This window comes from Patagioenas fasciata, chromosome 15 (assembly GCF_037038585.1).
Source record: "Patagioenas fasciata isolate bPatFas1 chromosome 15, bPatFas1.hap1, whole genome shotgun sequence".
NCBI lineage: Eukaryota > Metazoa > Chordata > Aves > Columbiformes > Columbidae > Patagioenas > Patagioenas fasciata.
In genome coordinates this window covers 1,444,614-1,469,135 of record NC_092534.1, presented here as the reverse complement: position 1 = coordinate 1,469,135, position 24,522 = coordinate 1,444,614, and the positions used below count along the sequence as shown (strand labels likewise).

At 42.5% G+C, this 24,522-nt stretch overlaps 1 protein-coding gene across 3 annotated transcripts in view; it reads left to right on the top strand.

The window, feature by feature from the left end:
* The window catches only part of PARN (poly(A)-specific ribonuclease), a 251,745-nt gene extending 227,719 nt beyond the window's left edge, over positions 1-24,026 (top strand). For all 3 annotated transcript variants that reach the window (XM_071815352.1, XM_065850999.2, XM_071815353.1), the window contains 3 exons: positions 14,563-14,752; positions 20,596-20,786; positions 23,094-24,026. In XM_071815352.1, coding sequence (XP_071671453.1) covers positions 14,563-14,752; positions 20,596-20,786; positions 23,094-23,146 — 434 coding nt within the window. In that variant the 3' untranslated portion in view covers positions 23,147-24,026. The remainder of the gene's footprint in view (positions 1-14,562; positions 14,753-20,595; positions 20,787-23,093) is intronic.
* Positions 24,027-24,522: the final 496 nt, after the last annotated feature.

The following is a 24,522-nucleotide window of genomic DNA, read 5'->3' as shown; positions in this document are numbered from 1 at the left end:
ATAAAATCAATTCTGTTATTCTGTTTCCTGATCTGAAATTCTTTAATGAACTGCTTTGGCAACACAAGTCACTGTTTGTACTTGTGATTTAGTGAGCTGTGTTTTAGTGAAAAACCCAGCAAAAACTGATGATGTGGCCTGTTTTTCAGGCTGTGTATATAAATATGTCTGCATCTCCTGGACTGTATAAAAGGCCTTGGAGAACTGTCAAACAATACGATCCGATGCCCGATGTTTGTGCTCACCTCTTCGCGCTGGTTCTGGCGTGGAGCCCGTGGGAATACGTGCAGTGAACAGAGCACACGTGTGCAGCCAAAACATGGGTGGAAAATAAATGGACTGCAAATGTGAAGGGCATGTGGAAGTTTCCCCATATTGATAAGGTGGTCACATTTGCATCATACGTCAGTCTAAGCACTAGAAAAATGTCCAGATTTATTTTGCATCCTTTTAAAAATGGGAAAAGCTGTGAAAATAAGATGAGTTTTGTAATAATCTGAGTGGAGTGTTGACTGGGTCTACCAAATATTTTTTCAAGTCAGTTCAGATTTGGTGTCTTTATTTTTCAGTTGCAGCCACAATTCAAATAGTGAATATTTGGCTGAACTAATGCAGAGTTGCAGAACTGAACAGCAGATCATTGAAATCACAGAATGGACTGGGTTGGAAAAGCCCTCAGAGCTCATCCAGTCCAACCCTTGGTCCAACTCCAGTCCATTACCAGATCATGGCACTCAGTGCCATGGCCAATCTCAGTTTACAAACCTCCAGGGCCGCTGAGTCCAGCACCTCCCTGGGCAGCCATTCCAATGCTGACCACTCTCTCTGCACAGAATTGCTTTCTAATCTCCAGCCTCAATTTCCCCTGGCAGAGTTGAAGCCCATGCCCCCTTGTCCTATTGCTGACTGCCTGGGAGAAGAGCCCAATCCCCCCTGGCTAGAACTGCCCTTCAGGTCGTTCTAGAGAGTGCTGAGCTCACCTCTAAGCCTCCTCTGCTCCAGACTGAACAAGCCCAGCTCCCTCAGCCTCTCCCCATAGGGCTTGTGTTCAAGCCCCTTCCCCAGTCTTGTTGCTCTTCTCTGGACCCGCTCCAGCACTTCAATCTCTTGAAAAAAAATTTGGTAGACCCAGTCATCACTCCACCCAGATTATTACAAAACTCATCTTATTTTCACAGCTTTTCCCATTATTAAAATGATGCAAAATAAATCTGGACATCTGCAGCCATTCCTGGCTGGATAATACACACCCAGGATAAGAGGTTGATGAATCTCGCTTGTTTTTTAAAAACTCTTTTCCAGTGCCCTTTTGATTTGTTCAACCCTGTAGGTGTTAAAACAGAATTTGGAAGGTGTAATTTGTCCATATTAGTAATTTTGTGTAACTGTATCCAAGGGTTGTATTGAAATTGTTATGGTCTTGTGTCCTAAATGCAGGTTTTTTTTGTTTTCCGTGCTGCTTTGAGAGGTTTTGCTTTTTGAGAGTAATTTTTACCTGATTAATTGAAAAAAAGCAGGGGGGGAGGTTGGAAGAGAGGGGTTTTTTTCTTTAAGTTGTCTTTCACATTTCAGATAGCCAATTATATTTAGTTTCCATGCTCATGCTTAATCTTTACATCAAACAAATGACAGACCTCTTAAAATGTGACACTTTGTATAGGCTGTTCTATGCTGTTTCTGTTGCTTCTAACTCTCCTGACTTCCCATATTTTAAATGGCCAAACCGCTTGTTCATCTACACCCTGGGAATATGTTGGATTTCTCATGTTAATACGCATAGAAATCCATTTTGAATAGGTGGGTAATAAAAGGTATCTGTTCATTCCCCAGTGCTCCTTAAAGCCGTGTTCCTGCGCGATGTAATCCCAGGGATGGGAACCATTAAGACCTACTCAGAAACTGATTGACAAAACACTGGCCCATATGCTTTTCTGTTTAAAAAGTATAAATCTGACAAGCTGAGTTAAACTAGTGAGTAGCTTTTCAAATTTCATGTGGCAATGAGTAGCGTGCATGTGGCCAGGAAGAATACACATTCCCATTTCTTAATTGTTGAAGTGTTACCCTGAAGGACCTATGAATATTTTCAGAGGGAAATATTCTTTTTATCCTATACAAAAATAGCTAGGGGAAAGGGCAGTATTTTTGTAGGCAATTTTGGAGCTGCTCCTAAGTTTCAAATTGAATACAGCATGCTTAAAACACATAAACCAGAAACCTTGGGAAACAAGAAGCAAATCCCTTAGCCTTCTCATAATAATGAGCGTAATGAATCTTCACTTCATTTGGTTATTCATACAACTTGCATCTTGGCGATATTCTCTAATTTACTATGAATGGAAAAGGCTTGTTCTTGGATAAAGTCATATTACTCTTTACAATTAGGACGTGAACTGCAGCTGGAAGTGGAAGCTGCATCAAGACAAATGTCACTCCCTGTTTGATCGTCCCCGTGTTGGAGCCCACACGTCCGGCTGTGCCGAGGTGCCCACAGAGCCGGCCAAGGGGGCTCCGAGTCCCAGGGCTGCTCCGTGTCCATCGTCACCGTGGCGCTGCCAATCACCAGTTAGTGAGAGTGGCTCTAATCTGTCACTTTTTGCAATATGCTCTGCCACAAGGTGGTCAGAGGGTTGGAACGGCTCTGAGAGAGCTGGGGTGTTCAGCTGGAGAAGAGAAGCTCCGGAGACACCTTACTGCGCCTTTTAGTGCTTAAAAGCGGCCATAAGAAAGATGAGGACAGACTTTTAGCAGGGCCTCTTGCAATAGGACAAGGGGTGATGGTTTTAAATTAAATGAGGGAGATTCAGGCTGGACATGAGGAAGGAATTGTTGCCCTGAGGGTGGTGAGAGCCTGGCCCAGGTTGCCCAGAGAGGTGGTGGATGAACCATCCCTGGAGACATCCCAGGCCAGGCTGGACGGGGCTCTGAGCAACCTGAGCTGGTGAAGATGTCCCTGCTCATGGCAGGGGGGGCACTGGGGAGCTGGGCAGGTCCTTCAACACAAAGCATTCAGTGATTCTATGATTTCCAAGTCACAAGCACCTGAAAACAATAATGGATGATAAATACCGTGTATTTGCCATTGAGATTTGCTGGTCAAGGCAGGTAATTAATAAGAATTTGTTAAATGGTTGGCATTCCTTTATTTGGACATCTGGGAGACAGAACTTAGGGTTGACAAATGGTACTTGACACAGTCTCAGCGTCTCTGTCAAACATGGAGCACGTGCTTGGAAGCGTGTGGCGGAAGACAAAGCGGTGTGCACGGGTAGCTGATAAACACAAGAAACTTCAGACCCAGCTCTTGGTGTACAACTTCTGTCTTTTATGACTTGCAGCTTGCTAGATAAGCTTGCTTTTGGCTGATAGTCAGCTTTGTCTGTTTATAAAGTTAGCTCTTCATCTGGAAAGGTTAGTATGAAATAAGTACTGTTTCAACGCCTCTTGACTTACAGGGCTGTAGACTTCATACAAATAGTCTGGAAATGGTGGGGAAGATGAGAGGGACTTCAGCTTGTCTTATCTCTAAAGTAAACCCAGTATTTTAATTAATAAATAGATGTAACCTGAAGTATGTCAGTGTTTCAACCATTTCAGCATCTCAGCCATTCTGGGCATTCAGCTAGTTTGTGAGTTCTCAGTTAATGCTTTGTATCAAAGATAAACTCTTGTTATTCATTATTTCCTTTAATTTTCTGGCCAGCCAACTTACAGTGACTATCGAGGTCGCTGGTCAAGAAGAACCCGGATGCTCTTCTAAAGGGAAGTTTCTTTAGACACCTTTGTACTTGTGGAGCCTTTGTAGGCCATATAAAATGTACTTTTATAAAATGCTGTTACTTGAGGGTAGGTTAATGTCTAAAACATGGGAAAAGTCTTATAAATAGGTTAGATTTTTTTTTAAGTGCTCAAAAGTAAAATTGCATTTATCTTCTGAGACATTTGACATAGTTATATGTTAATGGAAATAATGGACAAGTTTATCAGTGGTACTTCAGAAATACACCTGGTCTATTTTCCCTTAGCTCTTAATGCTTGCTCTTAATTATCTTTACCTAAGGCTTAGGTGCAGTTTAATAACATCTATGTTCTGATTATGAGCAACTTCTACAATATTTCAAGACCACTGGTTCAATTTAAAACTGTAACTTCAGAATCTTCTTGCAAACATTTTTCTTGCTGTTTTAAAATGCAGTAAATACACTCAACCTGACATTTTAAATACACGTGAAAAGCACCTGCTTCTCATAAACGGAAAGCATTGAAATAACGTTAAGTTGTTCCATGTGTTAGTGCCCTAGTCCGTGAGCTCCCACAGAACTGACTGTTCAGGATTATGTTGCTCCCGTGGGCAGCGAGGAGAGCGATGTGTGTGGACAGCAGGGGAGCGATGGACTCGAGCAGGTGCAGCAGCTCAGCTTCTGATGGCCTCTCAATGCTTCTACTTGAAATCATTCATCTTTCCAGGCTTGGGATTTTCTCAGACAGAGCTGGGCTTTATGGATTATTAGTGTGTTATAAAGTTTACTATAGAATCTTCTCCTTAGCATGAACACTTACCACCGCAGTTTAAAAATATACTCGTCTTTGAGACTGTGTGCGTATCAGTCTCTTCTCACTGAATATGGAGGAGTGGCAGGTTGTTTCTACGGTTATGGCAGAATGCAAATCTCCCTCTGTCCCCCTCCCTCCTTCGATATGGAAGGAGCAGACACATCTCCCTCTCTCTCTGCTGCTTGAGGCTGACAGCTGCTTTTGTTTGGCCCCAGAGCCCCTGGCCAGGGCCGTTAGGAGAAGGGAGCACCGAGGGGCCAGGGAGCCACTGGGCACCCGCGGCCAGTGTGGGGATGTTTGGAGGCTTCAGGGGCACCCACAGCCAATGTGGGGGTGCAGAGAAGCTTCTGGAATGCCCACAGTCAGATCTGATCAGGCTATAAAACGGGATTCTCGTCGAGACTCCGCCCCTTGCGCGGATCTCTTGGAGTTCCGAGCTGAGCCGCTGCCGCCAGGAGCCACTGCCCCCCCGGGACGGAGACTCCGCTTGCCTTGCGCCACGGGTGGGAGTAAATTAACCCTCGCAGGATTGCCAGTGTATCTGCTTTCCGTGCACATTTGCACGTGTATTTATACTTTCCGTGCACATTTGCACGTGTACTCTCCGTGCTCAATACGAGCAGGTGTATAAATTATTTCCTCGCACAGTCGCGAGTGTATTCTCCTCCTGTGTTTCCACATAAGCACGTGTAATATTCCGTGCACATTTGCACGTGTATTTCTCCTCGCAGGATTGCGAGTGTATTATAAATTTACCCTCGCAGAATCGCGAGTGTACACTTTCCGTACTCACTACGAGTACGTGTATCCCTTTGAAATAACCCCACACCGTGTTCATGCAGTGTGGACTCTTCCCGGACTCAGGGACGGCTCCGGCATTGTTTTGGTGAAGCCACATGCATGCACTCTGTGGACCTCCTGTTGGATTAGTTGCTGCCCCTTCATAATTTTCCTCAACTGATATGCGAACCTGTATTCAAGTCACTTTTGGAGTGCTAAACCCTGTTTCTCACGGGTTTAATACAAGTTGGTTTGGACCCTGTTGTCCCTTAAACAAACCGTGGGGGGCCTCCGTGACAACTGTGTTACCAGAGTCTTTGAAAAATCACAGTTTATGTGACTGTGTTCTCACCAATAAGGTAAGGTGAAATTCATGTCAGATACATACTGTGGGCTGGAAACTTCCTTAGTGCAGTCCAAGGGAGCTGGAGTCGTCCTGCAGCGTGTTCAATCTCAGCCATTACTGTTATTTTACTTTTTATTCAAATACCGTGCAGTCTCCAACAGTTTCTCTAGCTTTTGGGGATTTCTTTTCTCCCCTCCATCAAGTTTTGGATTCTTAGGTTCCACAAGGTCTTGATGTTTTAGGAAAGCTTGGTTTAAGTTGGGCATCTGTGGCTTTGCCTGTGATGCTAAATTTGCAGTGTTGAATCTTACGCGTGTATGTGCAGAGATATAGATAGATAGATCTACAAATCTTGGTATGTTAATTTTTGAGGTTTGAATTCTTCTGCTGCATCAAAATAGCATTTGAGAAACTGATAGTTGTAGTAAGATATGATTACATTGTAGATAGGTGCTTTTACATTGTTTTCACACAAGTTTAATTTTTCACCACCATATATTCCCTTGAAACTGCAGATGGTTTTTCAGAAGGTTGTGAAGGGGCCGGCTCTTTCCCCACTCCAACAGTGAGCTCTTTGCTTTTGCTGGTTCTGTGTCCAGTGAATTCCTACCTGTGTTGTTCAGGAATCTCGACTGCAACAAGAGAATGAATTGTGTGTTTATATAGTACAGTCGTGGTTTTACAATGGAACCTGTTGTGTAAATCATAATACAGATAACTGTTTTACAACTTCCAGCGTTAGCAATGCAGAATTAAGAGGACTGATTACCAACTTGCCTTCAGGCACCTGCAGCCGTGCTTCTCATCAGTTGAACTAAAGAGAAGAAAACCCCCAACCCTGTGCCCTGTAAGTTTGAATATAGTCGTTTTTTTCTTAATATAATGTTGGAAGTCTTTTGATTACCTTTGCACTTGATTTGCATTATTTTGAAATTAGGTAATACATTCCACAGCTTTTGTTTCAATTCCTGAGGTATTTGAACAAGGTGCAAAGGTTAAGTAGCTTGAATTCTTTCAGTAATTAAGTAACTGCATCTTTAAGAAAGTTAAAATCCTTCATAGCAATCTGCATATGTGTGCATAGTGTGAAATGTCTCAGTGGACCATACTATCATCTGTGTTCTTTGTTGAGGGAAATGAGTTTAAAACTCAAATTGACTTATCTCAACTCATAGAATCACAGAATGGACTGGGTTGGAAAAGCCCTCAGAGATCATCCAGTTCAACCCTTGGTCCAACTCCAGTCCATTGACCAGATCATGGCACTCAGTGCCATGGCCAATCTCAGTTTACAAACCTCCAGGGCCGGTGAGTCCAGCACCTCCCTGGGCAGCCATTCCAATGCTGACCACTCTCTCTGCACAGAATTGCTTTCTCATCTCCAGCCTCAATTGCCCCTGGCAGAGTTGAAGCCCATGCCCCCTTGTCCTATTGCTGACTGCCTGGGAGAAGAGCCCAATCCCCCCTGGCTAGAACTGCCCTTCAGGTCGTTCTAGAGAGTGCTGAGCTCAGCTCTAAGCCTCCTCTTCTCCAGACTGAACAAGCCCAGCTCCCTCAGCCTCTCCCCATAGGGCTTGTGTTCCAGTCCCTTCCCCAGTCTTGTTGCTCTTCTCTGGACCCCCTCCAGCACTTCAATCTCTTTCCTGACCTGAGGGGTCCAGAACTGAACACAATACTCCAGGTGTGGCCTCCCCAATGCAGAGCACAGGGGAAGGATCACTGCCCTTGTCCTGCTGACCATGCTGGTTTGGATACAGGACAGAATCGTCTAAGGCTCCTTCCTCTTTCTCTGCCCTGCTTTGTAGTTGGCATTTTTTCTTTCTTCTGTAAAACCATTTTCTTTTAGATCACCTGTTCATTTTCATATTTTCTCCTAAATGGAGAGTCAGAGCCATACTTTGGTTTACTCTCCAACTGGCTGTCCTGCTGTGCAAGATAGGCAGCTGCTTTGTCACCACATCGACACTGTGCCCTGCTCTGGACTCCCATGTCAACATCATGGCAATCTTTGCACAACAGTCTTATTTAAGTCTACTTTAGAATCCACAGAGGTACCTTCTGCTCTCTTAGACTGATAGGGGAGAGGAAAACAGAAGGAGGTGGTCAGCACCCTGTACAATTGGAGCTTTTGGTTTTGATACAGCCTGCAGATAGTTGCTATTAACAAATATAATTCAGAGACTATGGATCCTTCAAATCATTAAATTACGTTTCTCCATCAGTCTCTAGTACACAGATTCCTTGGAGCAAGGAAATGCATCTTTTGTATTTCTGTGCAGTTAGAATACAGCTTGTGAAATTAGGTGTGGAGTTAGCTAACAAAGTGCATTTATTTTGTAACTTGGAAGGATGTTGTCCCAGCATAGCGATGGGTCCTGGAACATTTTGTACTTAATTCTGCATCTGTGTTTCTGGACAAAAGTGAGTTTTACAAAGTTCAGATTTTCTTCCTGGGCACTAAAGGTTTTAACTCAGTTGGTTCGGGCTTTTTTTTCTGCTAAACAAACATGTTTAGACATCTAGATTTCTAAACATGTGAAAATGATCAGTCAAGTATTGCATGTTTTATTTGAGTAAATGCAATACAGATGATTTCAAAGAGCTTTGTTTTCTTAGAGTAGTTTGAACGGGTGGTCAGTATGGGTGAAAATTATAGAAACTTTAAGTTCTCTAATGAAACGTTGGGACTTGGTCCTTCTGAAGCGCCTTCCAGCCTGTTGGACATTGGGCAGCTGAAGAGGAACGATGCACAGGCACAAGTTCGGTAAATTCCCTTGGGAACGGGGGGAAACGGGTACGATCAATAATGGAAAACTTGTTGAAACCCGTGTATTTTATGACTGATTTCTGCAACTGGTACTAAGAGACTCGAGACTTCCTAGTATTAATAGTTACATTGAGGCTGCTTTCCTTATCACTGAAGAAAAGACAGAATAAGTCATTCTAGCGATCTCTGAGATAGTTCTGGAAGTACCTTGACTAAATACTTTCTAACTTCAGGGCTTTTGAATTTTTCTAAGCGATGCTGGAATCCAAAATAACACTGCACAGGTTGCAAACAACTAGGCTCTGAATTCCACATGACTAAATGTTTTGACCGATAAAATAAATGGTATGTTAATTATCTCCTGACCTCAGAGCAAACCAAGACTTTCCCTTCATGATGCTCCGGTGCAGGATGATCCCAGGGGGTCTTTCCTGAGATCTTAGTAGCTTGTTTTATTATTGTATTTTTTTAAATGAACTGTTTGCAGGGAGGGTTCTTCTTCCCTTGACCCTTCCCTGAGGACAAGGCCCTGGCGGAGCAGGCGGTGAGGTGCCGCGCGTTCCGCAGCGCTGGGCCGGCGGCTCTGCTTACCTTGGCATTGCAAAAGGGTTTCTTACGGAAAATGGAAAGCTGGCAGGCGGGCTTTCTGTGGCTGAATTAGCCACTATTTTTGACTCCCTTCAGTCACAACTGAAATGTTTGACTATTACAAGTAGCCCTGTGCAGGGTCCTGCTGTTGAAAGTGGAGAAATCTGTTTTCAGGGTAAGGTTTCATCTCTATAGAAGCTTTAGCAAGGGATGTGCGGAAAACCTCCAACTGGACAAAATAGCTGCCTTGCTAGTGTGGGTTGATGGCCCAGGCTGCAAAAATCCTGTTACCCTGGGCAATTGATGAGGCCTTGGATGAGTTTGGGCAGTAACAGTGTGAGATGGGCTCACTCCCCTAAAACTGCCCTGTGCTGTTCAGCCGATCAGTGCCGAGCTGATGTGAGCCTGCCAGAGTTCAGACAGACACGACAAACCAAACCAAATGAAATGAAACAAAACAAGGGGGGAAAGGAAAGGAGGAGGGAAGGGGAGGGAAAGGAGGAGGGAAGGGAGGGAGGGAGGGAGGGAGGGAGGGAGGGAGGGAGGGAGGGAGGGAGGAAGGAAGGAAGGAAGGAAGGAAGGAAGGAAGGAAGGAAGGAAGGAAGGAAGGAAGGAAGGAAGGAAGGAAGGAAGGAAGGAAAACCTCAAACCCCCAAGACTTCAAAAGCAGGATTTAAGGAAACATTCAGGTTTTCTTGTTGAAATACAAATGAATTGGAATCCTTCTGACCTGCTAACTGTCGAAAGTCACAGTTTCGCTAGGTTTTTTTGTAAGCAGACTGCATTTAGTTGTTTTTTGAAATTATTCTTTTGTCAGGGCTGAGAGTAACATACTTCATAGGGCGGTTATTCCCAGGATTGCTTCTCTCCTGCTGAAGAGACGTTTGTTTTGTAGATTCTTCTACATGCCTGTGGAAATCTGAAAATCGCTGAGCGATACACTAAGGAGCCATCTAGTTTAGCACTTCATTCTCTGGATGTCCTGCCAGAGAAGAAGGTACAAGGACTGTGAGGTTGAATCTACTCTGTATTTCTGTGTTTGAACAAGCGCCATTCGTCATTAACCCCGGGGTGCTACCCGGCCTTATTCCAACTGAAGAAGCATTAAGAAAGAAAACTAAATACAATAATTTATCGGTAGGAGTCAGTATAGGCTGCCTCCTTCCTAATCCTAAAGATTGCTTGTAGTTTTAAAACTGTGCATTTAGTCTGGAGGGACAGGGAGCCTGTCCCAGGGTTCTCCTTGTTCTTAATTTTGGCTTTCAAACTAGACTATTTTAAGAAAAAAAACCCAAAACAAACCAGTAATGTAGTAATTTTTATCATGTGGTGTTGTTTGTTTGGGGTGTGCTGGTCCTTTGGGAAGCGGCACAAGGTTTGTTTTCGGCAGGATTTGCGGCCCCGTCTGAGGCCAAGGAACCGCTGAGCAGGGGAGATTTGGAACTAAATCACTTCTGTTCGGTTGGAGCAAGGAGGCTGTGATTGGACCAGCTTTGCAAATAAACTCGGGATAAAGAACCAGAAATGGATAATGGGGCGTAGCTTGGTGAAGTTGGGGGAAAACTGTTGCCTAGTGACAGCAGAGACAGTTTAAAAAGAGAGGTAAGATTATGACTTTGCCAGAGAAACTAGAAAACAGCAAGTTTAATACAGAGGAATGTTTAGAGTTGTGGTAGATTGCAAGACCAATATGAGAGAAAAACACACCTAGCAAAGACCGAACTGGGAAGACAATGAACTGGAGAGCAGAAATCAGCAGAAATGTTGGCTGGTGAGTGAGAATTCTGTGAAATTCACGCATCTCTTTCAGAGAGAAGCCAACAGAGAGTGTGCCCAATGCTTCTCATATTGAGTCAACACTAGCAACTACCAGGAACTTTCATAATTGTAGTGGGAGAGGCTGGAGAAGCGCGTTGAAAGTCGCTGATGCGGCGGATGAGTGGTGCGTGTCCTGGAGTGGTGCCTTGCAGCAGGAATTGTCCTGGCGTGCTCGAAGGGCTGGAAAATGCAAACAGGCTAAAAAACCCCAACGACATTAATTCTGTAATGATAATTTCACTAGCATTTAACATAATGTAGGCGAATTATGTTTACACATTGATAAAGCCCACGGCCACATAGTCACATACTCTTTCTTCTGGATTCACAGCTTCTCTGGGAATATGTTAATACGTTTGCTGTGTAGGAACCCTGCCCTGATTGAATGCTTTGTGTAACGACATTTTAATTTCATTCAGGTTAATTTAAAAGATATCCTCTAATTTGCGATGTTGAGCCTTTACTTGTGCTTTCTGTGTATAAAACAGGCTCGTTGCGATGCTGCTGCAGCTCCTCAGCTTTGCTTTGGAACGCTGCACAGTGCCACCAGAAAAATGTGCGTGTGCATTGCAGCTTTTAAACACAGCCTTAAGCTTTATAGTTCTGTATATCACAGAATCCAAGAGTGTCAGGGGTTGGAAGGGACCTGGAAAGCTCATCCAGTGCAATCCCCCCATGGAGCAGGAACACCCAGCTGAGGTTCCACAGGAAGGTGTCCAGGCGGGTTTGAATGTCTGCACAGAAGGAGACTCCACAACCTCCCTGGGCAGCCTGGGCCAGGCTCTGACACCCTCACTGGGAAGAACTTTCTTCTCATCTTTCAGTGGAACCTCCTGTGTTCCAGTTTGCACCCATTGCCCCTTGTCCTGTCACTGGTTGTCACCCAGAAGAGCCTGGCTCCATCCTCCTGACACTGCCCCTTTCCATATTGATCCCCAGGAATGAGTCCCCCCTCAGTCTCCTCTTCTCCAGCTCCAGAGCCCCAGCTCCCTCAGCCTTTCCTCACACGGCAGATGCTCCACTCCCCTCAGCATCTTGGTGGCTGCGCTGGACTCTCTCCAGCAGTTCCCTGTCCTTCTGGGACTGAGGGGCCACAACTGCACACAATATTCCAGGTGTGGTCTCCCCAGGGCAGAGCAGAGGGGCAGGAGAACCTCTCTGACCTACTGACCACCCCCTTCTAACCCACCCCAGGTACCATTGGCCTTCCTGGCCACAAGGGCCCAGTGCTGGCTCATGGTCATTTATTTTATGTATGTACTGTGGGTCTTTTTCATACACCGTTCACTTGTGAATTTGTGTATTTATTAAGACAATGCTGTCCATGGCCACCTGTCAGGATTTTGCTCTGCATAAGAGTAAGGACTTGATGAGAGAGGATCCTTGTCCACATCCCTTGGGGATCGCTCAGTGTCGCTCGGCCTGTTCACAGCTCGCCTCAGAACTGGGGAAGGTGCCGATCTCTAGAAATGCTTTTCCTAAAATCATGTGCAATTGCTGTTATTCTGCTATGAGACAACTTTACGGCTGCAACCGGTGTGATGAAATGCAGCCTTGTGGTGGTGGTTATGAGGGCAGGTCTGTCACAGCAAGATTTGTCTTCTCTCTTATGATTTAAACAAATAAGTTAATAAACCCCCCTGAGTTCTCTTTAGTTTGTGTAGAGTTCACAAAGCGTTCCAGCAGTTCATTTCATCTGTTTGCAGCGCAGAGCCATCTCACGCTGTTCGCTTTGTTTGGCACTATGGCAGCATTCATCGAAAGAGCATCAGAGAAACAGATCTGAAACTTGTACAGGGAACTGCTCTTCAATTCAAGACCATGCAAGATTCATTTATCTCTGTGGCTCCTTTGGCTTCTCCATATGCCTTCATTTCAGTTGTTCAAGCAATATATTTAGCATGTAACTTTTTAGATTAAATGTATTTACATATATGCATATATTTATGTGCATATGTGTCATGTGAATGGGTTCCTTTAAAATGCAGGCCTTATTTCAAGAGAGCAAAGTTGTCTTTATTCAAAAATATTGACTCTTACACAGATGTATTTTAAAATAGTCTTTAGGCTGCAGGAGGATGATTTTCCCCCCATTAAATACAGGCTGGGTTTGTAAGGAAAGTAAATGGAAGACCCATAACTTTGGCTTTTAGTTCATAGCAAAGCAAATAATGTGAAATGGTTATTGTGTTTTAACAAATCACTATTTATCAGATGATCCATGGTAACTATGTGCTTGATTTTAGCAAGTGAAAACATGCTTGAGTTTAACTAAACAAACCGTCCCGTGAGGAATGTCGGCTGGCACGCAGGAACCGCAGGGAGCGCTCTTAATTCATTCATGGTGCCTTCATGGGCAATAAATACACCGCTCATTCTCACAAACACATCCTGGGACTCCACAGTTCGGAACAGATCTGAGGGCTGTGAAGGGAGGAATGCAGAACATCTTGCTTAGCGCAACTGTCTCGTGGGGCTGTTCATCATAATCGCTGGTGTCTGTTTGTGGCGTTAAATATACAAAGCTGTTGCTGAGTTTTATGTATGTTTGAAAGGCTTTGCAGCAGCATCTGTGTGCTGTGACTGGTGGTGCAGGGATTCACTGCACAGCCAATATGCAGAATAGATGATTATCCTGAAAGAGGAAAACAAGCAGATCTGCTCACCTTCCTCCCGTTGCTGAGTTGTGCTGTTGGAACGTGCAATTTGCAGTGGAGGCGATACAGAATACCTGTATTCCAGATGATAGCGCTTCACCGAGAATCCCAAAGTTGGATACGCATCTGAAATGTTAACAGAAAGGTTGAAACGGATCATAAACTCAGAATTTTGTCTCCACTACAATTATGATGTATTAAAATGCGCAGCACACGTACATGAAAAACAATCTGGGCGGAGGGGTTTTACTGTTCCATTTAAGCTGGTTTCCCGGGTGGTTTTCAGTAGTGCCTGCAAGCGGGTGGTGCTGCGGGCAGCAGAGGACACCGGCTGACAGCTCGGTTTGCTGATTCACGGCCCCGCGGTGGCTGCGGGCCAGGCTGGGAATGCTGCTCGATTGCTGCTCTGCGAAGGCACCGAAAGTTATTTCTTTATGTTTTGAAGCAATTCTAATTTTGCATGGACAGAAATCCTTGTACCTCAAACTCGCGGTCTTTTTTAGTTAAACGGAGACCAAACATTAGACACAAGGATGGACCAGCTGGGTATTAGTGAAGTGCTGCTTCCACGGATATCTTGTGCAACCAAAAATGCAGCTCCAATAAGCTTATGTTTCACAGCAATCAAACAGAGTTTTGGCAAAGGCTTCTTGATGTCGTCTTTTCCTGGCAGACTTGCAAAATAAACCTGCTGGGTTAAGTAATGAGACTAAAAGGGAAAAAATCCAGGAAATCTTTTCTTGCCAACAAGCAATCTGGAAGAGGGTTACGGCTGGAGAATTGATGGCTTCTCATTTAAAAGAAAACTCTTGAGTAAATTTAACCCCTTTTACATGAAGTTGAACTCTGAGAACTGTTTGGAATATCTAATTCAAATGTAACATGTGAATGTAGGTGAGTGTTGGGGTTTTTATCACTAACAATGGAAGTAGAAGTTAGTTATATGAACAGAACGAATAACTTGCTGCCTTCTGCTTTCCAGTTGATGTCAGGAGAGGACCTGCTGTCGTTTCACAGTGTTTTGTGTATAACATCGTTCTTCTTCCCCATAGCTGTAAACACCAGCAGATATGCTGAGAGTTACAGGATCCAGACGTATGCAGAGTATGTTGAGAAAAAGCATGAAGAAAAACAGGCAAAGAGAAAATGTACAGAAGATAGTTGGAAGGAGATGGAGAGAAAGCGGTTAAAAACTCAGTGCACACCTTACCTTTCCCAGAGCCGATACTACTGTGCTAACAGGTGAGACTTTTCCTGCATTGCCAACTCTTGTGTTTTTATTGCGTTTTTCTTAGCAGTGCAGCAACTTTCAGGTTGTTCTTAACCAATAGGTGACTTTCTGTATGTGTTTATTTACATATAAATCAGTAGCGGTACCTCAGCTGTCACGAGATTGTAGGTAAAGGAGCAGAGGGAATTTGGTCGCAGATGTGATTAGATGAGTTTTTAAAATATTAGGATCATGAGGGCAGGTCGGTTCACGGCTTCGGAGCTTGATGGAGCAGCACCATTCCCTAAAACCAACAGAAAAGAATTATTGATTCATTTGGCCCCTCTGCATGGTTTGTGTCACCTGGAAACTTGGCTGTCATCTTACACCCTTGCAAAAGCCCTCTCGGTGTTTGGCTGACTTCCCATGGTGACAATCCTGCCCCATGAAGGCAATAAATTGTCATTTTCAGCAGTCCTGATGAAATCGTCATTCTGCTCCAGAAATGGGAAGGCAAATGGTAATAACTTGCATGGCTCTAAGTTTTTGGAGTGAAACTTGAAAAGGGTTTTAGTTCATTATTTAAGGACAAAATTAAGTCGGGAGATGCCAGGTTTGATTCTGGTGCAGTGTGACGCTGTGTGTATTTCTTGTTCCATTTTTAGCCTCTCATATTAATGACAGGTTTTGGACAAGATGGGAACAGGAGGCTCCTTTCTCAGTCATCCGTGGAGCTGAGAGTGGAAAGAGTCTTTCCGTGTTAATGTAATTGTATAATAGCACCTATCAAGTTATTGCCATTCTTTCTTGCCCTCCCCACTCCAGATTCTATCAATTCTCTATAAAAACAAACTTCAATGGAGTGCATGTTATATTTCTGTAAGGTGATGGTTTGTGGGGTTTGGTTGGTTGGTGTTGGTTTCTGGTTTGTTGGTTGCTGGTGGTTTGTGTGTGTGGATTGTGGGGTTTTTTAAATTTCATTTTTTACGTATTTTATTTACCTGGTTCATCAGACCAAACGAGATGGTCATACCACCACCACTGAGGTCCTTCTGCTTTATCTTTCTTGGGAACGCTGTGATAAGTTCTGGCCGTCGCTGTAAATGTGTCTGTCATCTAACAAACGTACCAACGTTGTTCTGTTCTTCTCACTTCCATGAGCTAATGATTTGCCTACTTGCAGAGTTAAATGCAGGTGTGTATTTTGGCCAGCCGTCAAATTTTGTCATGGCGGGAATTCTAAATGTGCTAGAGATACGTTTGATACCTCAAAACCACATGGAAGAACTTGGTGATAAAATCCCTGTGAAATGAAGTTGGTTTAATTGGGGTGTTGTACACAGGAGAATTTGTGAGTGAGGTGAGGAGCTCTGAGCGTTTTCCTGGTTTACATGTGGCTGAGGTTTAGCTCTACAATCAAGTCTTTATTAAATAGTCCAAAAATACTTATCACATCTTGAGTTGACTGCAAAGAAATACAAAGTCCTGGTTTTATTTCTACTGGAGGAAACAGATCTCAGTCAATGTTGGCTTTTGGGCATCTCAGATTCTAGAGAGATAGTAGGAGTGGCAGCTTATGGTTTGAACCATACTGTCGAGGTTTGATTGAGGGGTGACAATAAACCCCGGCAGATGTGTTGTTCACCTCCTCCCCCCCCTTCCCCCTTTTGTCCCTCCCTCTCCCCCTCCCCACTCAGCACAGGCGATCGGGAGGGAAAGAAGGACACAGAGAAGAGAGTTGGGAAAATTAACAATGTTTTACTGATGCTACTGATAAAATAGAGAAAATAATACAAAATATACAAAACCAATCCTGAAAGTCCCAGCAACTGCAGAGCCGGCACCCGAAGTCCTGGACTGGACTCTGCAGCCAACCGGAGCTGGATTCAGTCTGTCACTGGCCTCAGTTCGCAGGGACGACTCGCAAGGTCCTCTCCTAATGTCGCCATAAGGAAAAAGGACAAGATCCTCGTGATCTCCCACTTCTATATGAAGTATCATGTGAATAAAATGTTACACACAGTTGGTCAGTTTTTGGTCACCAGTTTCTCGTTGCCCCTCTCTCGAGATGTCCATCCATGCTTATCAATAACCTCACATTCCATTGCTACGTTTACCAAAACATGGATCTGGTTCTCCAGGAAAATGCAGCTGATATGAAGCTTTAGCTGACAGGCAAATTCACTAACAGAGAAACTTGTTTTCAACAAAACTAGGACACATACACAACTTCTTCTAAGACACATGTTGGAAAACAGTAAATGCAGAAAGTTTCTTTATTGTTATCTCAAAAACAAGTTGGAGGACTACCACAAATGTATAACTTGGCAAATTGCTGAATAAAACATTCAGTTAATTCTTTCATTAAAATCATGATACACCGCAATGAGCTGTGTGCCCGAGCACTTCATCTCCTTGAAAATGTTTCATCCGGTTTTTTTCTAGTGTTGTGAAATTCTACAAGAAGCAGCCTGTAGATGATCCACACTTCGATAGCCTTGGGTAGCAGCCTTATTTTGTTGATACAAGTGTAATCTGGTTAGGTGTAACATGGAACTGCAAACCTTGTGGTCTTTCAGTTCACTCAAGATGAACATTTTCCTTTTGTGTCCAAAGATATCTCAAAAATATTTATCTTCTTATATATTATATGTAACCATTTTATATAACATATCATAAATATTTTTTATAAAGCAATCAGGACAAATATATATGTGTGCATGTATATGTGTATACGTTTGTCCAGATGAATACATAATATATAGTTGAGCACTCAATACTGTGATGTATCTAGCAGCTGATCTCCTATAATAGCTTCACGTTACTACATCCTTTATTTATTTATTATTTAATAAGCTCACTGCATCAGTCTCTGCCAAGGAGCACAGCTGCGGAATAGCTGATCCTGTCCATGGTGACAATATATCCTGGCTACGTTTTCATTCAGTAATGAAGTTGTTGGGTGTTTCTCATAAGGAACTTCTGTCTTAAATCAACAGATTGCTAAGTATATAACAAGGGTTCTTTAATTCCTGTCTTCCTATAAAACTATAGTCCCATATGAGAGAAAATAGAATATAATACTATCAGTAGCAGCCACAAGGTAAAATCACTTACAGTTAATACAAACACCTCACATATAACTTATTACTGCTGTTAGATATCAAATTGATTTTAATGGAAATACAACTGATTGTTAATGTCAGAGAAGCAGAGGAAAAACTGATGCATTTGACAAAAAGTAGTTAATAAGATCCCCTTCTCTAGAGCTGTTCACTGTTCAGAACACACGTCTGGAATGGATGTATTATAGGGTATTGGATGTATTATAGAGTATTGGATGTATCATACGTACCGGCTGTGTCGTGCTTAGCAAATAACTGCCGTCCAGCCCTGCCCTGACTGTTCCATGCAGGGTTTAAAATCTTTTCCTTAGCAAAAGAGCATTAAACATAGCATGAAAAATCCAATAGAGTATGTTCTATGTGAAACCAGATATCCTGCTCTCCTTGTGGTTATTCTGATTTTCCTGATCATCATCTAGGAAGGAGTAAAATACAATAAGGCCAGTGACAAAAGACTTACACTGGGATTACAGTGCAGGGCAGTGACAGGTCCTTTTGCCTCAGGGATGCTGTGGCCAAGGCCACCAGTGCCGTGTCTGCTGCGGAACCTTTTGCTGAAGATAGTTTAGCTCTTCTTTGAAGTGTTTGTGTGTTTCTGCTGACGATACATTTTTACAGCAGTTGTTGTTCATAGTGGTTCATTATTAAATAAGGATAGAACTGGGAAAAGCTGAGTCGTTAAAGATGTGGATAATAAATACTGCAAGCAAATATTCTGGCATCCTAATGTTACTTCAGGAGGTTTTACCTGCTCTTGAACTGAAATAACTGACTTTTATGATGGGTCAGTAACTGCTCCTCCCCTCAGTGTTGTTCAAAGTGGCAAGAGAACACAGGGTTTATCTTTTGTTTAAATGAAATTTAAGTGAAGTTGGACATCTTTTTTATATATATATATCCAGGCCAATTCAAGAAGTAAACAGTTATTGATCATAAATTACATGTTTGGGGTTTTTGTGGTTTGGTTTCCCCTCACCAAGGCATATGCAGAAAGAACATAAGGCCTAAATTGAATTAATTAATTGAGTACTTGGGTACACGGCTAAACGTGCAGTGAAGGTCAAGAACTCGTTTCACTTTATTTGCAATAGTTCCTCAAGAGTCTAAGTTGAAAACAAAATAAATTCAGTCATAAGAGCTTTTGAAAAGGGAGTTGTTTCCTCCAAGGTCCCTTCTAAGAGTCAAGAGCTCTTATTATGTCTGAGAAATCCTGGGATCATCATTTGTGGCTCCTGAGTATTTTTCAGAATATCTTTCCCAAAAGTAGAATTCCTACAAACTTTTCTAAACAATGTTTTAAAATAGATATAAAGTAGTTTTTCATTTTCTAAACGCTCTTTCTTCACTAGGCCTTTTTCCTTGCCGAGCCTTGTTTTTACCCATTGTACGATCCTGCAGCGTGGCTGGAGGATAAAGCCCTGTGCAGCTTTTTGGCTGGCAGCTTCCTACCCATGGGAGTCACTTGATTTGTGAGAGACCCTGCGAGAACACGGTGTGTGACCGTGGGAGGAAACACCAGCTATTCATCCCAATCAATGCTGCTTGTGCCCCTGCAGTGGAAGCAAGAGCATGAGGTGTAATCACGCGTTTCGTGTTTGTTTATTGCTTTTGGGCATCCCAGAAAGGGTCTGTTTTAAATTGCAAAACGTTCAGCTGCAAACATTCCTCTTGCAAGCCAAAACTCTACAGCCAAATGTAACAGTCCTTTAGCTGAAACCTTACTGAAATATCGTCATTCCCTGCTATTGTTGATTTTGATTAGGAAGAAAAAATAGAATAGCTTGTAAAGCTTTTTTCTATGACTTGCTATTAATTTTTACTTAAATAAAAGAATAGGACATGGGTTAGATGCATACAGCCCTTTTGGGTGGTTTTTAATGAAAAGCTGAAGGTTTTTAATTCTAAAAGTAGCCTCTTAAAAAATCAGTTGTCCTCAAAGAGCATTAAAATAGACATTTACGTAGTTGATATTCACATACCTAGAAGTTTGTAATGGTAACTATTTTTTAATTAGCCCCTTTGCTACTGCATTCTTTCTTATACTCCTGCTAATTTGATTTTAATATTGCAATTTGTCTTTCAAGGAAACTAAAGAGCATTCCAGTCGAATGAAAATCTCTGCAGTGTTCAGTGTATGTGGAATGAAATGGAGCTCTAATTCATCTTCATGCTGTATTAGTCAGGCTTCATTCAAATACTACCTAGGAAATGAGTGTGCAATTTGTGTGCTTTTTACTTTACCAGCCCATTGGATGGTAGGACTTTTCGCTTAAAGACATGGTTTAAAGTTTATTATATGGAGCTTGCTGTTTTCTCTACCTTTATGTAATAGAAATGCTTTTAAAGTGCATGTAGTTCCAGCAGAGAGGATGAAGTCAGCACGTAGAAGCCTTCATACCAAGACGTGTGTTCGAGGCTTAGTGGTCGTACATAACCGTGTCTATTGAGAACGCTTTACAGGAGCTTTCGGAACTAAGAGACTGAAAATTAAAGTTAAGTGTGTATAGAGAACAACTTTAATCACATTTGAGTTGAGTGATCTCATCAGAGTAGTAGCGAAGCCTGAGACACCTGTAGTACAAAGGAATTTTATAGTTAAGTCAGATCCACAGATAATGTAATTTCATGGTACACTACTTAGTAGAGTTTATTCTACTACCTTCGTAAGCATTTAATAGTTGTACAACAACTAGTACCTACTTAATAGTTATTCTTGACTTGTTCATAAGCACATTTCTTTTACAATTCAGTTTTACAGCTACCAGTACAGTGGGAAAGAGAAGCATGAGTCCCATTCAGGAAGAAACAGGTGATGATATGGAAGAAGGAGAAGGCCAAGACCCAGAATATGACCAGGCAGACTCCTGTGCAGAGCCCGTTCCAGACTGTAAGAAGAGAGCCAAAAAGTTCAAGAAGATGAAGACAGAACAGGTTCCAGCAGGTGAGTGCGGCGTTGGTGCACATGGTGCTCAGGTCTGTGTCAAACTGCCCTGGGCCTGAGCAGAGCTGCAGCTGTGCTCTTCAATGTCTTAACTTTTCTGGACTTCTGTGAATGTAACAAGTCACTGTTGTAAGTTATTTTGCAAGAAGGTATTTAAACTGAAGATTGCACCATAAAATATTGTAAAAACAAAACGCCAAAAAACCACCCTGTGGCAGAATGCAAACTCCTATCTCTCCCCCTCCCTCTTTTGATATGGAAGGAGCAGACACATCTCCCTCTCTCTCTGCTGCCTGAGGCTGACAGCTGCTTTTGTTTGGCCTCAGAGCCCCTGGCCAGGGCCGTTAGGAGAAGGGAGCACCGAGGGGCCAGGGAGCCGCTGGGCACCCGCGGCCTGTGTGGGGATGTTTGGAGGCTTCAGGGGCACCCACAGCCAGTGCGGGGGTGCAGAGAAGCTTCTGGAATGCCCACAGTCAGATCTGATCAGGCTATAAAACGGGATTCTCGTCGAGACTCCGCCCCTTGCGCGGATCTCTTGGAGTTCCGAGCTGAGCCGCTGCCGCCAGGAGCCACTGCCCCCCCGGGACGGAGACTCCGCTTGCCTTGCGCCACGGGTGGGAGTAAATTAACCCTCGCAGGATTGCGAGTGTATTATAAATTTACCCTCGCAGAATCGCGAGTGTACACTTTCCGTACTCACTACGAGTACGTGTATCCCTTTGAAATAACCCCACACCGTGTTCATGCAGTGTGGACTCTTCCCGGACTCAGGGACGGCTCCGGCATTGTTTTGGTGAAGCCACGTGCATGCACTCTGTGGACCTCCTGTTGGATTAGTTGCTGCCCCTTCATAATTTTCCTCAACTGATATCCGAACCTGTATTCAAGTCACTTTTGGAGTGCTAAACCCTGTTTCTCACTGGTTTAATACAAGTTGGTTTGGACCCTGTTGTCCCTGAAACAAACCTCGGGGGGCCTCCGTGACACACCCCCCAGTAATCCCACAAAGAAACAAAGCAAAACCCAACCTGAGACCAGCCGAAGGAAGCAAGACGTGGTTGATATCTTACTTGCTCACTTTCTTCCTTAAAATAAAGCTCTTTGAATATTTTTAACTATTCTTAATCTGTTGGGCTTTTTTTGTTTTGGTTTTGGTTTTTAATATGACTTTCTAATTAAGGTTACCCGATATGTTTTCCATATCATAAGCAAAATGGAAGGAATTCTGGAAGTAGGATTCTAGAGTACATTTCTCTGTTCATCCAGTACTTTATTGTGAAATGTAAGGTTAACTTAATGTGGACATTTTCCCTTAAGCTTGGGTGTATGGAGTCATAGCATAATTGAACGCTCATGGTTCTGCCTGCCAGATGTGTGTTATTGGACAACCTCTGCTTGCAAATGAGCCCAGTTTTCAGAAACCTACCTGCTACCCTCAAAGCTAATTAAGGGGCCCTTTTAATTAGCACTTTATATACACTGATAGTATTGCATTATCAGCCCTTATTTACAGTTATTTGTGATGTAAGAGATTTCTGTAGGTTGAGGAAACATTATTTCTAGAGCCAGCCAGTTGTTAAAGCCTGAGGAGTCTCACTTTCAGGAGACGCAGACTTTGAAAAGTGGAAAAAATAGTATTGCAGCCTGTACAAAAAGAGGGGTAATCAAATAACCCTTGCTCACATGAATTTCAACCTCAAAAGATTTGGTTTTTATTGATCTATTTATTGTTGATTCCATTTCAACTTTCATTAGTAATTTTGTGCAGAAGTGGATTAGACTATCTTAAAAAAAATAAGTTATATGTTTAATTATTGGTCATCTGGAGTGCTGCTAATATTGAAGTACATTCAAATATTAATACTTAAAACTTCACTTCAGTATCTTCTCTAGCTGCTTTTCTCCAGAAAGCGGTATTGTATACCAAGCATCCTTTCTCCTGATTTGGTTGGGTAAAATCTTTCTTAGCTGATTCAAAAGCTGTGCTGGGAAATTGCTTTGTCATGTAGTTCAACTACTGTAATTCCAAGTAATTGCACAATATACATTCTGTGATTCTGTGTAATAGAATATTTACCATTTGGGTAAGAAACTTGTCATTAATCTTTTCTTTTGGTACTTACTCATAAGCAGTCTCATTGTTTCCCTTTGTAAATATTGACTTGCCAGGAATGCATCTAGAGTCTCACTCTAGAGGAGAAAATACATCTTTTTATGCTCTGAAATATTAAAAATATTCTTAATTTTTATTCTTTTCAGATTTGTATATTGAAGTCTTTAATATTGTCCCGTGACTCTGTTTTTCAGGAAGCCTCACAAGCAGTTCCACTGGAATTTTTGAAGTCCCTGAAACATGGTAGGAAACAACTGCCTTAACAAGCGGAATGGATTGAAAGCAGTTGCAAGAACAGCCCTCTTGGAAGCCATACTTTATTTAAATAAAGTGGTGTTAACAAAGCAGTATGTGTCCTGAAAATCAGTTTAATTATTTTAAACTGTTTATCGAACAATCACTGTCAATTTTGCTTGTGTGTATATTAACCAGTCTATGATTCGTTGTTGATCCTGTGAAGTCCTTGCTGTCGTAAGCGATGTTAGATTTCAGAAGCGAGACTCTTGTAATGTGGTCACCTCCTTGGCACGCTGGCTGTGAAACGTTCCCCAGAACCGCACTCGTCCCCTGCTCGGCTGTTCCCTGCGCTTGAGGGGAGTTCCCACAAATCTCCTCATCCTTCACTACTTTTTCAGGCAATATCAGTATGCCGTCAGCATTCTTGGAACAGGTAGAACCGCAGTTTCACATATTGCTTTCTACCGGTTACTTTATCTGGAAAGCTTTATTAGTTTTCCATTCTCTACCCTCCCACCCCATGCAGCCAGGATTCTTCTAAATAACAACTTTACACTTATCTTATCCTTTAAAAAAACTGTAAGTTTCTCAAACATTAATTTCCTGGTGGGCGGTAGTTTTTCTTCGTTTCCACATCTATTGCTGTTTTCACTCGTAAGTCTTGATCTGTTTCTTCCCTCCTTCTTCCCCAGCTTGTGGGGTTTCTGTACAAATGGTTTTTGGTACCTGTGACAAACCTGCTAACTGTACCAGCCCTTTATTTGTTTAAAAATGGACCTGAATTGGTAGATTTCAGAAAATGTTTGATATTTAACATTTTTGTATCATGGAAATTTAAAAAAATATGTATTTCCATAAAATGAAAATTAAAGACATTTTCTTAGGAACTAGTTTGGCTTGTTTATTAGCTTCTGAAATGGTTTTAGTGAACTCTTGTTTTTTTCTTCATATTATAACCACTTTTTTTGTCAGCCTGTGATTAACAGATCCTTTTGGTCCGTGGATTAATTTCAAGATATTTGTGAAGTGTAACCAAGAAAAGCAAGCCTGGTGTCAGAAGATTTCAATTGCTATGCATTTCTCTTGGAAAGGGGAAAGAAAGAAAGAAAGAAGAGAGTTCTGCAAATCAGCGAGTTGGAAACTGTTGCTGTGGAAGAGCAGAATATTAAGAAGGCTTCATCAGACTGTATTTACATTAGAGTGGGAACCACTGTCATTTAAACAATGCAATAACCTGTCTGAAGCTATGCCAAGATTTGTGGGTTTTTAAATGATTGAGAGCGCTATCTTGAACTTGCATTGCAAAGGGGGAAATTTAAAGACTATAAATGTGAAATGTTTGATTTCTAACCTTGGAATAGTACCAGAAGTAGTATAATTAAGTTG